We start from the raw sequence: 16,119 nt of genomic DNA, 5'->3' as shown, positions 1-16,119 counted from the left end.
TGAGGCCTGCGGGCACGCAGACCGCAGTCCCAGAGGACCGGGCAGCAGGAATGGCTGGGAAAAGCCCCACCCCCGCATCTGCAGCCACCCGCACGGGCACTTTGACTCCTGTTCGAATTTCCACAGCAACAGAACGTATTGTAGCCAGGCCGTTGGAGGCCAGGGTATCAGTAAACGCGCAGGAAAATGAGCACCAACAGAAAATGAGACTCTGAAAAAGTACAATGACGTGGAATAAATGGACTTGCATGTGTCCGTCCGTGTGTGAGAATTTTATTCTTTCTTCCTCTCTCTCTCTCTCTCTCTCTCTCTCTCTCTCTCTCTCTCTCTCTCTCTCTCTCTCTCTCTTTCCAACTTTATTGAGCTATATTGACATTTAACATGAAGTTTAAGGTGTACAATGTGTGGAGCTGGTACAGTTCTCTCTTGCAACACCATTACCACCAGAGGTGACCTCACACCTCCATCAGCTCACATCACACAACTACTGTTCCTTCTTTGTGGTGAGAAAACGTAAGCTCTCCTCTCAGCAGCTTGCCAGTCTGTAGTACAGCCTGTGGGCTGGACTCACCGTGCTGTGCATTCGATCCCACACGAAAGGACTTTCCAGGCTGACAGGAGTAGGGGTCCCTGGGGGGGTCGCGGCCCGTCCCAGCCTCGGACGCAGCAGGCATTACAGTAACCAGTTTCCCCACATCAGAGATACCTCAGAATCTGCCAACGAGAGGGGCCACTCTCGTTGTGAGTGCTTCCTTGTTTTTCTAATACAGCCTTAAAAATGATGGCAAAGGTACCAGTGCTTATTTTATACTTTACTGTCGTACGGGGAGTATATGCTATAAAAACTAAATGGAATGAGTATAGTACCCTCCCCTGCCTCGTGCTGGAATAAACTATCACTGGCTTGAGCAAGGAAGGGAATGCTGCCCTCCAGAATGCTTCACTATGTATTCTTGCCCTGCTCTTAGAAGAAGGGATTTCCTGGGAACCTGGCGCCAGGTGACAGGTCTTCCTTGGAGACCCTGTCGGCCTCTCTTCCCCAGGGAAGAAGTTCAGCTCTTCTCTGCCGGGTCCTAGCTCTCGGGCCTTGGTCCTCTCACTGCTCCTCACTGGGACTGTTGTCCTTGTGGATGCACTGCCTGGTGTGGGGTCACAGCCTTCCTTGCCTGTGAGATGTGCCTGCCGTGCCCCCCTAGCAGTGCTGCGTGGTCGTTTCTCTCCGTGTGTGGCCCACATGACCTGCAGATCCTTTCCTGCCATAATGAATCATCCCAGCCATCGTGCACTTGCTCTTTCTGCAGCCTGCTCCTCCTCCCGTCTGTTTGCCTCTTCTACTGACAGGTGGTTCTGTTTCGTTTCTGAGCAAGATAGCCTTGACCAAAAGGATTAGGCGAGAACTGAGCGGAGGTTTTGGGTTTATTACTTTACTTGCGATGGACAGTTAAATTTTTTAGTGGGAAATCACACATTCTTTACGAGGTTGTGTCACTATACTGACCCTTGAGAGAGGCAGCAACATGAGCACCAGCGTGGAGCCGCGGGAGGAGGGGTGAGAATCTGAGCTGCCCGGCTACTGTCTGTAGCTGGGTCACTCAGCCTCTCAGCTTCCCTTCCTCCTCATTAAATGGGAATGCGGGCACCTGTTGGGAGATTTGAGGGGATTAAATGAGGTAATGAACGTGCACATTAAGGTGGCCTAGTGTGCTGTTGGAACGCTGTTGGAACGTAGCAAGTTCTGAAGACACGATTGTCCTTTCTGCTTTGATGGATAGTGATTATACATATAAAGGTAACAGAGGATTTTTATCCAGTTTGAAAGTCTGTATACCTGGTTTAAGTTCCTTTGTACAAAGATATGAGAGATAACGTACTTATCACAATGATAATTTTATATAGAACTCTCCCCAAACCTGTAATCAACTATACACAGAGGCAGTTACTAGGGAAAGCAGAAGTAGATGGAGGCGAGGAGAAATGTGTGTAGTGCCTGCACTGTAACCATTGGCATGTCAGGTAGAGGAATCCAGAAGGAACGGGCAATTGGAGGAGAGAAGTGTCTGGTATTTTGGCGAACAGTTCCAACCAGTCAGGTTGTGCTCATTGAAAACTGTTCTTCATTACTTGAGCTCTAGGTCATAAATATTATCTTAGGAGGCTCAGGGTTGGGGGTGGTGCGGGTTGTAGAGCTTTAAGATTAATCATGATTTTGGTACTGGTAGAACCCCTGTGCTGTGGGGGTTGGTGATACCAAAGAACGTTTTCTGTGTGTATTTATGTGGCATCTGCCATCTGCGGCAGTGAGTAGTCAGGCCCCTCTACGGGGTCTGAACTCTGTTTGGGGTCCTCCTTGAAGGAGGCCCATCTTGGAAGCACTCTGGATGCCCCCAGACTTACGTTCCAGGCTCCATGGTCCCCCTCCAGGGGCTGCGGTCCGACCCAGCGGCTGCCCAGACTCACTGTGATGGAAATGGAAGCTGAATTATCTTCAGCCCAGCAGTTTGTGTTGCAGTTGAAACCAGGATTAGCTGACCCTGGAGGCTGTTTTAAGCAAGTGTCTTCATGTTCTTTTGATCTTGATGTTTGTCACTAAAGTGTTGTGAAAATTCTGTTCCTGCCTGTCATTCATATAAAAGATCGGGTATCCCCACTTCTGATCTTTGAAACCCCTCAAGACCTCATTAAATTAGAACTCCGTCTGTCTGGATCGGAATGAACAGATTCTCTCGCCACTTCTCCAGCACAGCCCTCCACCTCCTCTTCTTTCTTGCCTGCTCTTACTCGGATGGCTCCCCTGAGCTTGGGGATTCCGGTACAGGCAGTTTCTCACTTGCACGTTTGGGTGTCAGCCGGCCTTTTCAAAGGCAATGGTGGCCATAGACCCCGAGAAAGTCCACCCCTGAAGCCAGGTTCTCCTGTCTCGCCCCCTTCCAGATAGCTTCTTACTTTCTGTCTGCCCCCTCAGCTCCAGGACGGCTGAGAACAACAGTGAATTAACATCTGTGCGTTCTGGCCTGTGAGGAGCCCCACAAGCACTTTTCCACCTTTATCTCCTTTAAGCTCACAGCTCCCACTTTACTCGTGGGAAAGTAGGAGACTCGCAGGGGTTATGGAAGTCCCCAGGCCACACAGCTCCTGCCCCAGATCCCGCGTGGATTTGACTCTGACGTGTTCCCTGTCAGGACAAAAGGGAAGGGGCATCTGGTCTACCTCCTCACCACCTGCCCAAGTCATGGGAACCACCGCTGGTTATTTGGGGATCCAGATAACCCGAGCTTCAGTAAGGATATGGATTACTGTACCCCAAGCCAATTGTGTCTTCTGGAAGAAGCATCGTCACACAGGCTAAGATAGGTTTTATGGCACCCAATTAAATGAGATAATACCTGTAAGAAAACTTCGTAAAACTATGCCAATGTTCTCTTTGTGCCCTGGCCTGAGGCTCTAACTACTTTTCAATGAAAATGCTGAATTTCCATAATGTAGTGTTTAATGTTCTCTACTGTACCTTTTAAAACCAGTATTCCCAAAAACTATTGGGTCAGTTTATTTTGCTTGAGACAAGCATGCGTGATCTCTTTGCTTATAAGAGTGAAAGCTTACGCGTCGTCTCCCTTCACTTCCCGGCAGCGTCCCATCATCTCCATCTGCTGGGGCCACCGGGACTCCAGGCTGCTGATGGCGTCAGGCCCGGCCCTGTACGTGGTCCGAGTGGAGCACCGGGTGTCCAGCCTGCAGCTGCTCTGCCAGCAGGCGATTGCCAGCGCCCTGCGAGAAGACAAGGACGTCAGCAAGCTGAGCCTGCCCCCTCGCCTCTGCTCCTACCTCTCCACTGCCTTCATCCCCACCATCAAGGTACAGTCCTCCGCCCTGCCCCTCCTCCCTCCCACGCAGAGAGGATGCAGAGACAGGGAAGGCGGGCAGGAAACCCCGAGCAGGGGCACAGAAGTCACGTGTCTGGGTGGGGAAGGGGTGTGGCCCCACAGAATTCTGCCACGCTCTTCCACTCATACGTCATTTTTAGTGTCCACAGGAGAGTCACCTCGTGTGAGGGACGTCAGCTTTCTCATGACAACAGCAGTATCGGAGCCTGCTGACCACTCTCTTATTCAGTCCTGACTTTCTGACAGATGCTGCCATTATTCCCACTTGAGGAAGCAGGAAACACGTCCTTAGACATTGAGTAACTTGCTCAATAACTAGTTACAGGAATGGTCAGGGTGGAACCCAGTGTAATCCTTGGGCCACCATCGCCCCCACTGTGCCAAGCAGGGGTGACCCCCACCCCCGCCCCCAGCCTTCACCCCTCATTGTCAGCCGTCTTTGTACTGATTGTAATGCGAAGACCACTCTGTTTTCAGTGGTGGTGTGTGGATTGTGTCTGTCAGGTGCTGTCCGAGTGTGGGTTTCCCCCAACCTTAGGGTCTTCTCTGTATTCTCTTTTTTGTGTTCTATCTCTGCTTCTAAGTATTAGATTAACTAGTTGGTTACTTTTTCCCTGAAACACCAGAGTTTCTGAATCTGCTGTGATATTTTTCAAGTTGCTTTGCAGTCTTTTTTCTGCACCAGTGACTCTCAACCCTGGCTACACAGTAACCCCCTGGGACGTTTTTAGAAAATCCACATGCCCAGGCCACCCCCGGAGATTCCCATGTCATTGTTGGAGGTGGGATCCTGGCTTAGGTGGTTGTTTAAAAGCTCCAGGAGATTCTGACGTGCTCCCAGGGTTACGAATCACTGTTCCACGCCACGTAGATCCCCTCCCCATGCTGCCAGGCAGTGCTCTGTCAGAGTCACCGGTGACCCACACTTCTTTCCTTCCATGCTGCTTCCAGCCCCCCATTCCAGACCCCAACAACATGCGAGACTTTGTCAGCTACCCCTCGGCCGGCAACGAGCGTCTGCACTGCACCATGAAGCGTACGGAGGATGACCCGGAGGTGGGCGGCCCTTGCTACACGCTCTACCTGGAGTACCTGGGCGGGCTCGTACCCATCCTCAAGGGACGGCGCGTCAGCAAGCTGCGGCCCGAGTTCGTCATCATGGACCCGCGCACGGACAGCAAAGCAGGTGGGCCCGCGCCACGGGGGCTGCAACCTCGTTCTCGGGGGTTCCGGACAACCCTCAAAGAAAATGCCTGGTCCTAGGATGTGAGCCCGTGCGGGCTAGCGTGGGACATCCTCCAAGCTGCTCCAGTTCCAAAATCCTCCTGCGGTTAATGGTTCTCTGTGTTTTCTGATGGGTTTTTAACAGCATTCGTGAGGCTTTGTGTGGTTGGGACTGTGGGGTACAGGAAGCTTTGGCCTCGGTCAGGGCAAGCTGGCACAGGCCTCTGGGAGCGACAGAGCCCTCTTTCAGTTGATAAGGATTCATTGAGGGGCTCAATGTACCGAGACACCCTGAACATAATAGCGAGGTGACAGAACTAACCTTTTCAAGCCTTCCGCCTACTCCTCAGCCTCCTGCTACAGCCTTGCTCCCACTCCTCACTAATTAATACACTGTCAACTGCGTCGTAGCTGATGACCAAGGAAGAGTCCTTGCTCATCCATAGAGATTTGGGCACGGTGAGCACACCTGCCTTCTAGAACCCCGCTCCTCTCCTGATATATTCCAGGTGCTCACTGCTCTCCTGTCCCTGTGACTGTTCTGTGAGCTCCAATAGGAAGGACTGTGTTCGTTTTGTGTGTGCCAAGTATGCACGCCCAGTGTCCTCAGCCAGTGACTGTGGCGGCCTGCGTGCCCCCCGTCAGCGGTACCTGCCCGCTCAAGCGTTCTGCCGCCCCTGTGCTGTTCTCCGGCTCTAACAGCAGAGGGAGCTGCACTGTCCTCTGTGCCTGTCATCTGTCACTCAGCTGCTGGTGTCCCAAGGAACACGCAGTGCTCGTGTCAGGATGCTGTCTGCCCCCGAATCCTTAGGGCCTGATAGAGGGAACTGAGTCACCTTTGTATAGCCCGTGCCTGGCAGACACCTGACCTTGAAACAGCATGAGTTGAATTAAGTGTGTTTTCATTAGTTTCAAGCTTGTCCTTTCCACATCCCAACTTCCGTTAGAGTGGCCTGTGCGCCTCGTTATGCCCCTGGAGCCACTGTGAGTGTGGCATGCCCAGAGTTCTTACAATGTCACAGTGCATTGGGCTTGTGCTTTGCCTCATGTTGTGACCTAGTACCAGGAGCAGGGAGAGGGAGTTGAGGAACTGGGGGCTGGCTGGGGGGGGCAGGCGGAAAGGAGGGAGAGGGAGGGTTCAGCAGCAAGGAAGGCAAAGTGAGAAAACCAGGAGAGCAGTGGACGTTAACTTAGAAGGAAAATGAGGTTTTAGAGGAAGGAGCCATTGACAATTAGAAATGATTGAAGGGGTGGGGGGATGTGTGTGGAAGGTACTGAACCGGAGCGCACGTCATTCCTTCTCGTCCAGTGCTGTTGTCTCTAAGGCTCCTCCGTGTATACAGTGTTCCTAAACCTATGCTCACGTTACGTGTTGAAGGGAACTTACGTGAAGGGCTTGCTTCTGTCCCCAGGGGGGCAGAAGAAGCAGGAGGGGTGCAGCCTCCCCCAGCCCGGGCTTGACGGGAGCCTGGCCTGGCCGCCGTCCACCCGCGTCTCCTTCGTGTTCACGTTGTCGCATCGTACCAAACACAGACTGACTCCACTGCTGACAGTCTTTTAGGGAATGAGATGTTTTCTTTTTGTAACTAAAAGCATGAAAACGTAAAGCAAACCAACAGTATGTATTCAGTGCCTGCTTTGTGCGCGGCCCTTGAGTCGCCTGACGCTGTGAAGCAATGGCCGATGTCCCTGCTGTCGTGGGGCTTAGAGTCAGTTTTGGGTGGTGAGGCAGCTTAGCACTTGGGAAGTTCAGTGGAATAGTCAAGATTTAAATAAACCTTAAGACATGCCACAAGGCAGAATACAACTAATTACCAACCTAGTGGTATATGTAAACTGGTTCAGAGAAGGAAAAGATTCCTGACTGAGAATCCAGGACTTTCTCATTGGACCACCTCCCTAGAGGTCACCTGGGAGGCTCCAGGCTTGCCCCTCACATTGGTTCAGCCGGGCTGGAGCAAGGCTGAGAAATCTGCGATTTGTGGATGCCCAGGTGATGGTCTGACGTTTGTGCTCCACTGTTGTCAGCGTTCTCCAAGTGCTTGTCAGAGATGTTCCTCACAATTACCTGTGTATACTTTCATAACAGGTAGCATTTGTCCCAATCGTTTTGTTGTTGTTGTTGTTTTAGTAAAAATCTACAAATTGTCAAAAGGAATCTTTAGCCAGAGTTTGCTGTGGACTGAATGTTGTTCCCCGCCCCCAAATTCACAAGTTGAAGCCCTAACCTCCCAGTGTGACTGTATTTGAAGACAGAACTTTCAGGAGGTAATTAAGGTTAAATGAGGTCATAAGGGTAGGGTCCTAATGCAGTAGGATGGACGGCCTTCTAAGAAAAGGAAGAGATGTCCTCACACACACTACGAAAAGGCCATGTGAGTACTTGGCTTATGTCTGCAAGCCCAGAACCCAGGCATGCTGGCCCCTGACCTTGGGGCTTCTCAGACTCCAGTATCTAATGAGCTGATTCCTTATAATCTCTGATAAGTCGGCCGGTAAAGGAACGCACATGGTCAGGCAAGTTAAGAAAGTTTTTACTGTAAGAGACAAATGTTTATCAGGCTGAGCAAACGATGGCTGCAGCCCAGGCTGCATGTCTAAAGGAGACTTGCAGCCCAGAAGAAGGCGGTGAGGAGGGTTTTATAGGGGCTGTGCTGACAGGGTAGCATTGTTTGAACAGAAAACGCTGGCTGCCTGCAAGCCAGTTGCTGTTTTGTGACTTTTCTGTTATCGCAAGTTTGGCTCTTGTCTGCAGGTGCAGGCCAACAGACATTTTGTTGTTTCCTTGCACACATGGCTCTGTCTGTAAATCAAGGTCTCTGAGACCTAACATTCAGAGACCTAACATTAAGTCAAGGTCTCTAACATTCAGAAACATGACAATCTCCCTCTCCCCCTCCTCCACCGTGTGTGTGTGTGTGTGTGTGTTACATTTATCTCCTATTGGTTGTTTCTCTAGAGAATCCCCTGGATAATACAGATTGTAGTACTGGGAAGTAAGGTGCTGCTGTAACAAATACCTAAATATATAGAAGCAGCTTTTGAACTAGGTTATGGGTAGAGGCTAGAAGAATTTTGAGGTACCTGCCAGAAACATGGGTGCCAGAACAATTTCTGGTGAGGTCTCAGACAGAAATGAGGGAGATGTTACTGGAAACTAGAGGAAAGTGGTCCCTGTTATAAAGCAGCACAGAACTTGGCTGCCCTGTGTTCTAGGGTTTTATGGAAGATAAAACACACAAGCCAGTGAAATTGGATATTTAACTGAGGAGATTTCTAAGTGGTCCTGAAAGAGTAGCTTGTTTTCTCCTGACTGCTTATAGTGAAATGAGAAAAGAGAGAGATGAATTGAAGAAGGAATGCTCAGCAAAAAGGAACCAGAACATGAAGATTTGGGAAATTCTCACCTCTCCATACGGGACAAGATGAAGCAAGGCTGTTGGACATCAGGGATTTGACAGGATAGGATGAGAGAGCTATTTGATTAGGAACGCACCGTTCTTCAAGAGGGAAAAGTGACCCCAGCGGCAGTTCAGAGGTCACCAAGGCCATTGCCTTGGTTTCAACAGGCTGGACAGCCTCTGCCCCAAGCCTTAAGGGCAACAACTAGCCCAGCAGAGCTGCGGGGACCCCCACCTTGAGCCATGGGGGTGACACTGCTGCCTCAGTGGGCCTAGAAGGCAGATTATTGAACCAAAGGATTATTCTGAAGCCTCAGAACTCATGGAGTTTGCCTTACTAGGTTTTGTACTTGCTTGGGACCTGCCTGCTTCTCTCCTGTTTCTCCTTTTGAAACGGGACTGTCTATCCAAGGCTGTGCCACCGCCACTGTCTCTTTGAAGCACATCACTTTCCTGGTTTCACAGGTTCACAACTGGAGAGGACTTTTGCCTCAGCATGTATTGTCTCGCGTCTGACCCATGTCTGATTTAGACGGTTAAATGGTACTTAGATGTGACTGTTGATGCTGGAATGAGTTGACTTTGGGGCTGTTGGGGTGGAATTTGCACATGAGGACAAGAGTTTGAGGGGGGACAGACCAGAAAGTAGCAGTGAACGCTTGTGACCGTGTTAGGGTGTGACTTTGGGGCGTGGTTAGGTCATGAGGGTGGTGCCTTATGAAAGGGGCTCCAGAAGGATCCCCAGCCCTTTCTGCCATGTGTGGACACGGTGAGAAATCAGCAGTCTGCCACCCAAAGAGGGTTGTGACCAGAGCCCCACCACGCCCGCTCCCTGGCCTGACTCCCAGCCTCCAGAACTGTGTGAAATCAAGTCCTGTTGTTTGGAAGCCACCCATCCGTGGTACTTGGGTATAGCAGCCCGAACGGACGCTGCGTGAGTAAAGGAAAGAAGCGGTGGCGTGTATGGCAGGGAGCACTTGCAGAATCGTAGTCCTGGCAGTAACAAGTGAGGCAGGAGGTGAGTGGACGACGCCTCACTGAATTTCCTCAGGTCGGCGGACGGCTCTGTGCTTGTGAACAAGCACAGGAGAGCATTCTGTGGGCTTACGTGCATGTGGGAGCGTAGCCAAACTTCCTCTCATCCAGTGACTCCTAAATTAAATAATGTGAAGCGCGGCGCGGGGCGTGAGTTAAGCCTTTTTGTTTGATTGGACTCAGGCACAGCACTGTAGCTTGCAGGATTCACGAGTCGTGCATTCAGATTCAGCAAGTGGTTTAAGAAAAGCTGATGCAGGAACAGGCTGGGCGTCAGCCAGCCTCCTTCCTCGTTGCGTGCCAAGCAGTTCTGCACTGCCCCCAGTGGCCTCAGAGAGATCCCTGTCCACAGATGTCACCTCCATATGTGCAGAAATTTAGAGACTGGATTAACAGACTCATCCTTTCAAATGTAAACAGCCGCTTTGAACGGTAAAACCACTCTCCTCCTGTAGTTCTATAAATTATTTCATCAGGATTGAATGATTCAGCATTTTTATTACCTGGCACGGTTCTTTGGCGCCTCGGGGGCATAAAGCAAAGTGATTTTGACGAATGGGGTACTTCCAGGGAGGGCAGACCTGGGGGTGGGGCAAGGCAGGGGTTTGGGTAGTGAAGGGATGGGAGGGGTGTGGGAAAGGCAGCGGAGAAGGCATTTCCAGGAGGGCGTGGGATGTGATCGTGGCCGGCTTTGTAGTTCTGTGGCGACCCCACCTCTGGGCACACTGCCTTCTGCCTTGGGGCCTCTGAGCTTCTGCCTGATGGCCAGTTTGCAGAGTTATCCTGAGCAGCTTTGCTACAGGCACCCTCTGCAGAACCCAGAGCTACCCCCAAAAGCCCTACTGCACAGGTCTCCTTGGAGCCATTGCAGGGTAGCCAAGTGCCCACGGGAACCTGTGGCAGTTCCAGCAGACTGTTCTACAAGCCAGACATAAGCGGCTCTGTCAGGTCTCCAGTCTGGAGCAGGCTGGGAACCCACGGGGCCCTCCCAGGCCCCAGGTCAGAAGCAGGTTGTTGGGGGAGTCCAGGAGTCAGCAAGCCCCTCACTGGGGTTCTGGGCAGCCCCAAAGCCCGTTGGAACCCAGGTGGATGCCTGGTGTGTCATGAGGCACAGCGCAGCCATTCTGGTTTCAGTTTGGGGCTATTTGTACACACCACAGGCATTAAAATACCATGCGCATTTTGATAACAGTGGAAGTAATTGCCTGCGTTTGCTTAGAAAATGTCATAGCATCCAAATGTAAAAGGAAAACAGCGCTTCTTTCTATTTCACCTCTAGGCTCCAAAGGATGGCCTGTCCAGTCTGTGTGTCCCTTAGTATCTAGTGATAATTTCTGTTAAGACCTAAGTGATACCGCCTCCCTGAGACTTGCTGGTGGTGTCTTACAGATGAGCTCTATGGAAACAGCTTGATTTCTGCCGTGACCGACAGCTGCAACTGCTCGGACTCCAGTGACATCGAACTGAGTGATGACTGGGCGGCCAAGAAGTCGCCCAAAATCTCCCGAGCGAGCAAGTCACCCAAACTCCCAAGGTGATGTCCGTCTTCAGGGGCGTGCCCCCTCTTTTGTGCCTCTGGAGGTGTGTGTGTGTGTGTGTGTGTGTGTGTGTGTGTGTGTGTGTGTGTTGTGCCCCCAGTGGAATCTCAGTAAAACCAACACCAGGAGAGCGAGGCCAGAGGGCATCCCCACCTTTCATCTGGAAGGTCGGCCTGCAGTGGTGACAGCTTTCCTTTGTTCTTTCTTCAGGACAGAAAATGACACCCACTAGGAAATTTTCTGAACCCTAGAACTTTTCTAGGGGTCAGCACTGATGGTGGGGTGACCCAAACTCCCTGGCTTTCTTGGTTTTTTTTCCAGTTTGAGAAAAGTAAGAAAAAGGTCTCAAGTGAATGTAATGTGTGAAGAGAATGCCAATTGAATGCCTATAATGTTATTATTGGGAGGAAAAAACCCAAGATCCTAAAGGTTTGTGTTAAAGAGTGGCAAAAAGTGCAGAGTAGATGGAGGGGCCTTGGTGTTGCAGATAAGAAACTCCACCTTCTCTGGTGGCTCTGCCACCCCATGGGCTGTATTAATGGACAGAGGCTGACCTGGATACGTCCTTGTCTGCAAGTTCATGGTGGGCCAGGTCCTCATTGAGATCCCCTCTAGCTCTAGAATTGTGTGCCGCCCTGCAAACTTAGTGTGATTTCCACGCAGGTGCAGGTCTGCCCAGGTCTCAGACACGTAACTCCTTGTGCGGTCGGTTATCCAGTGTATTCACCACCCAGCTGAAGGTGGAAAACGTTTCCATCATCCTGGGAAGTTCCCCTGGGCCCCTCCTATTCAATACCCACCCCCTAGAGTAATCGCTGTTCTAACTTCTGTCACCATAGATTAGTTTTGCTTGTTCTTGACTTTCACATAAATGGAACCAAATAGTATGTACTCTCTTTTTATTAGGCATTTTTTTGCTTAGTACAGTGATTTTGATATTCCTTTATGTTGTTGCATCTGTAAATAGTTTGGGTTTCTTTTTTTGCCATTGTAAGGAATATACTACAATTTGTTTACTCCATTTACCAATTGGTGGGTAGTTGGTGGTTTACAGTTTGGGGCTAAGCTATAATGAAGGAAGCATTATAGATCTTCTTGTATAAGTCTTCTGTGGGCGTATGCACGCCTTCATCGCAGGTGTGTACCTGAACGCGAGTTGCAGGCCATAGGGAAGATATATCTTTATTAGAAACTGCCGCACAGTATTCCAAGGTGCCTGGACCGTTTTAAATTCCCACCAGTAGTGTATGAGAGTTCCAGCTGCTTTCATTCTCACCTACAATTGTAATGTCATTAAAACAAATAATTTACCCATTCTGTTGGGTGTGTAGTGATATCTCCTTGTAGTTTAATCCTGATATCTCTAATGATTGATGGTGCTGAGCAGCTTTTCACATGTTTATTGGCCATTTGGGCATCTTCTTTTATGAAGTGTCTGTTCAAGTCTCTGGCCCATTTTTTATTGAGTTGCTTTTCTCTTACTGAGTTGTAAGATTCTTTATGTATTCTAGCTATGATTCCTGTATCAGATATATGGACTGCCATATAGTCTAATACATATATGAATTTCTTCTCTCTTGGTTAGTGCTTTTGTGCCCCGTTTAGGAAATCTTTGTCTATCCTAAGGTCACGACACTCTTCTGTTCTCCTCCAGAAGCTTTATAGTTTCAGTTTTCACACTTAGACCTCAGCTTAATTTTTGTGTAGAGTTTGAGTTAGAGGAGAACATTCATTTTTTTCCCATATAGATATCCAGTTGCTTCAACAATCTGATTTATTTTTTTATCTTTGTTCTAAGCTTGTTAAATTGCAAATAAAATTGTGAACTTTCCAACACGTCTATGGTGTCCCAGCTTTCCCTCTTACTTAAGCAGAGAGGACATTTAATACATAAGTAACCAAATCCTTCACCTGTAAATGTCCTTTTCAGTGTCTGGATGTTGCCAGCCCCGTAGCTCATCCCCCTGCTCTCAGCTGCCAGGCTAATCGTCCCCTCACAGAGCTTTAACCTACTTAGCACCACCTACCCACCCTGCCTGCCCATTCTTTGGGAGTGCTAGAGATCAAGGTTTGCACAGGACAGGTGAGGCTTAATGCTTCTCTTTCATAGCCTGTCATCAATCTTATCATATTCTTTTTTCTAACACTCTCTGTGAGGCAGACTGGCATTAAACACATGTATCCCCGTGTCATAAACAGAAGAACGGAGGACCAGTATTTGATTTCAGTATTGCAGGTGGTGAAATGCTAGATAAATTTGTTGAAACCCAAGGGTTGCATTAGGAGTTGTAAAATCACTGTGGCTGTAAGGTGAGAAATGACTCCTCCCACCTGCCGTTGTCCCCAGGACTCATTTTGCAAAACCCTGGCAGAAGGCACCTAGACATTACTGTAAGTCAGTAGCAAGTGAAAGACAGCTAATTCTCTGGGGTTCCTTACAAATGAATCACTTGCTCTAGTCTCACTATATTTTCAAATATGTATTATTCAGTATATAGTTCTGTCCTGCTTTCCTCCTGTTTGTAAAGCAAAAGCAGGCAGGAGGGACTTGATTAAGTGAAGGGGCCTGGCTCCTAAGAATGTGACGCCCATGGGCGACGAAGGAGAGTGGCAGGGGTGCGGCACGTTGGGGCCAGGGCGGCACGCGCCTTCCCTGCTCTGGGTGCCTGAGCTGCCTGCCTCCTCTGCACAGAATCAACATCGAGGCTCGGAAGTCTCCCAAGCTGTCCCGGGCTGCTCAGGAGATGTCCAGGTCCCCTCGGTTGCCGATGCGCAAGCCGTCCATTGGCTCGCCCAGCCTGACGCGAAGAGAGTTTCCCTTTGAAGACATTACTCAGGTAGGTCTGGGTTCTGGGTCCATCACAGGCGCCAACACGCCCTGCGTTTCTCCCCGTGGTTCTGGATGGGGTCCCCCTGCTCGTCACCTCAGTTCCAGACGCCCGTGTAGACGCTTGAGCCCTGTCTGTCCTCCAGGCAGGCCCCGTGACCTCTGCTCTACGTCCCACAGAACATCCTCAGACACCACCTCACCTCCAGGGGAACACAGCCACACCTGCCTCTTCCCACCTTTGTTCTTTTGCTCCACCTGGGTCACTGGAAGCCCACACGCTTCTAGACCTCGCTTCAGCTCTGCCATGAAGGCTTGCTTCCCTAGCTCAGCCACATTCATTGCAAAGCCTCTTGTTTAGAACTAACTCCCTGAGGACATTTCTCAGTGCCTTCCCTGTCTGCAAACAGTTACACATCTTACCTCCTCCATTAGGGTCTGCTCTTTGAGGACCTATATTTTATTCATCTTCGTGATGCCCTCGTATACACACACATGCATGCACATGGCGTGGCCACGGTGGTAACTTTTTAAATTCTTTTGAACTTGACTGAGAAAACAGGTAATTAGGTCGTTTTAGGATGTGATGGTCTCAGTGTAGCTGATGTTTCTAGGAGAAACACCGAGGACAGAAATGGATTCAGAGCCAGTACCCACTCTAGTCCAGCTGTTGGGGGAAAGGAGATGTGAAGGAAAGTGTGCACAGATCCCTTCGGGGGCCTTTTGAACCTGCACACATGCAGACACACCTGCCACTCACCCCCAGCCCGAGGGTTCTCAGCTTGGGGAGCCGCCCTGTGAAAGTGGGTGCTTGCGGGCTGCAGTTAGCTTCTGGTCTTCAAAACGGTTGAATAAAGTGGGGAGTGGTATTTCTAGCAGTGCACACCTGTGGCTTTTTAAGGAATAAGTGTTAACATTCTTACATAAGTGATCAGTAGACAATATGGAAATCGATTGTGATTTTTTTTCCCTTTCTTTTCTCCCACAGCACAACTATCTTGCTCAGGTCACGTCTAATATCTGGGGAACCAAATTTAAGATTGTGGGCTTGGCTGCTTTCCTGCCAACCAACCTTGGTGCAGGTAAAAACCACGTCCTGTTCTCTGCCCGCTGTCCCAATTGGAACTCAGACTGAAAAAAACTGTCTCAACCTTCAGTGGCCTAAAGGAGAAAATGAGTTCTTAGGATATCAAAAGCTGAGCATGAATTTTATCTCTAAACTTTGACTCCAGGCACTATGATTTCACAAAAATCAGATTGCTCGCTCAAATTGGTTTTTGCCAGTGGTGCTTTCAGCTTTCATTTTTTAATATAAGCCCTGACTTATAAAAATGACAGAAATAGCCAAGATCTCTATCAGAGCTCTCACTGGTTTCTCTTTATTTTGATTCTGGCCTTTCACTGTGGGCAGGTTTGGTACAAGGGTCTTTAGGTTCCTGAGTTAAAAGAAACTCCTGAAGAAAGTCGAAAAGAAAGTGTTAAAGACTATAGAAGAAGCTGGCTGGCTGTGAGCACAGCTCTTAGTGGCGAGTCTCTACAGATGTGCTTTCTAAGTACAGATAAATATCCTACCTGTGAAAGTTTGAGACAGTAAGGGAAATGGAAGCAGGGGAGTCCAAAGCTGGGCTGGACCCCAGGATTTCCGTCCCCATCTGTGCTCCGGATGGAGCGAACAGCACTGAGCTGTCAGGTTAACTCAGAGACGGGAAGGAGGGAACTGGCAGGAGGCCCCTTTCCAAGCAGCTTCATCCTGATGGGCACATCCCTGTGTGGGCCAGGAGCTGTGTTGGCCCCACCTTGCTAGGCTGTCTCATCGTTTAACATGCATGCACGTCTCTGGAAGGCTGGCTTAGTCAGGTAGGGTTCACCTATGGCTGGTAGCCCCATCTTGAAAGTGCTCTATGTAACCTACAGAAATGATTTTTAAAAATTCTGAATTGGCCTATAAGAGTTGTTTCAGACACTCTTAGATCCTTTAAAATAAACATCTGCAACTCAGATGTTTGAAAAGACCCATTGCTAAGTGTGCGTCTTCAGAGACTTATTCAATAGTGCTGCATTTGGATTTTTCATTTTGAGGTTTGTCAGCTCAAAGAGTGAGAGGAATGAAAGTAAAACATAAAACCGACTTGGGAAATAACAATAGACTATCCCTGTACATATGCGGACAAATCTCTCAGAATATTTTCAATGACCTGCAAACTCTCTGATGG

The 16,119-nt window shown here is 49.5% G+C and overlaps 1 protein-coding gene across 3 annotated transcripts in view; it reads left to right on the top strand.

The window, feature by feature from the left end:
* TULP4 (TUB like protein 4) overlaps positions 1-16,119 on the top strand; it is a 202,835-nt gene that overhangs the window by 172,487 nt on the left and 14,229 nt on the right. For all 3 annotated transcript variants that reach the window (XM_074333760.2, XM_074333761.2, XM_074333762.2), the window contains 5 exons: positions 3,628-3,852; positions 4,833-5,067; positions 10,931-11,075; positions 13,772-13,916; positions 14,895-14,988. In XM_074333760.2, coding sequence (XP_074189861.2) covers positions 3,628-3,852; positions 4,833-5,067; positions 10,931-11,075; positions 13,772-13,916; positions 14,895-14,988 — 844 coding nt within the window. The remainder of the gene's footprint in view (positions 1-3,627; positions 3,853-4,832; positions 5,068-10,930; positions 11,076-13,771; positions 13,917-14,894; positions 14,989-16,119) is intronic.

This window comes from Rhinolophus sinicus, chromosome 2, assembly GCF_057876585.1.
Source record: "Rhinolophus sinicus isolate RSI-liver-muscle chromosome 2, RSI-T2T, whole genome shotgun sequence".
NCBI lineage: Eukaryota > Metazoa > Chordata > Mammalia > Chiroptera > Rhinolophidae > Rhinolophus > Rhinolophus sinicus.
This window is presented reverse-complemented; position numbering and strand designations above follow the sequence as displayed.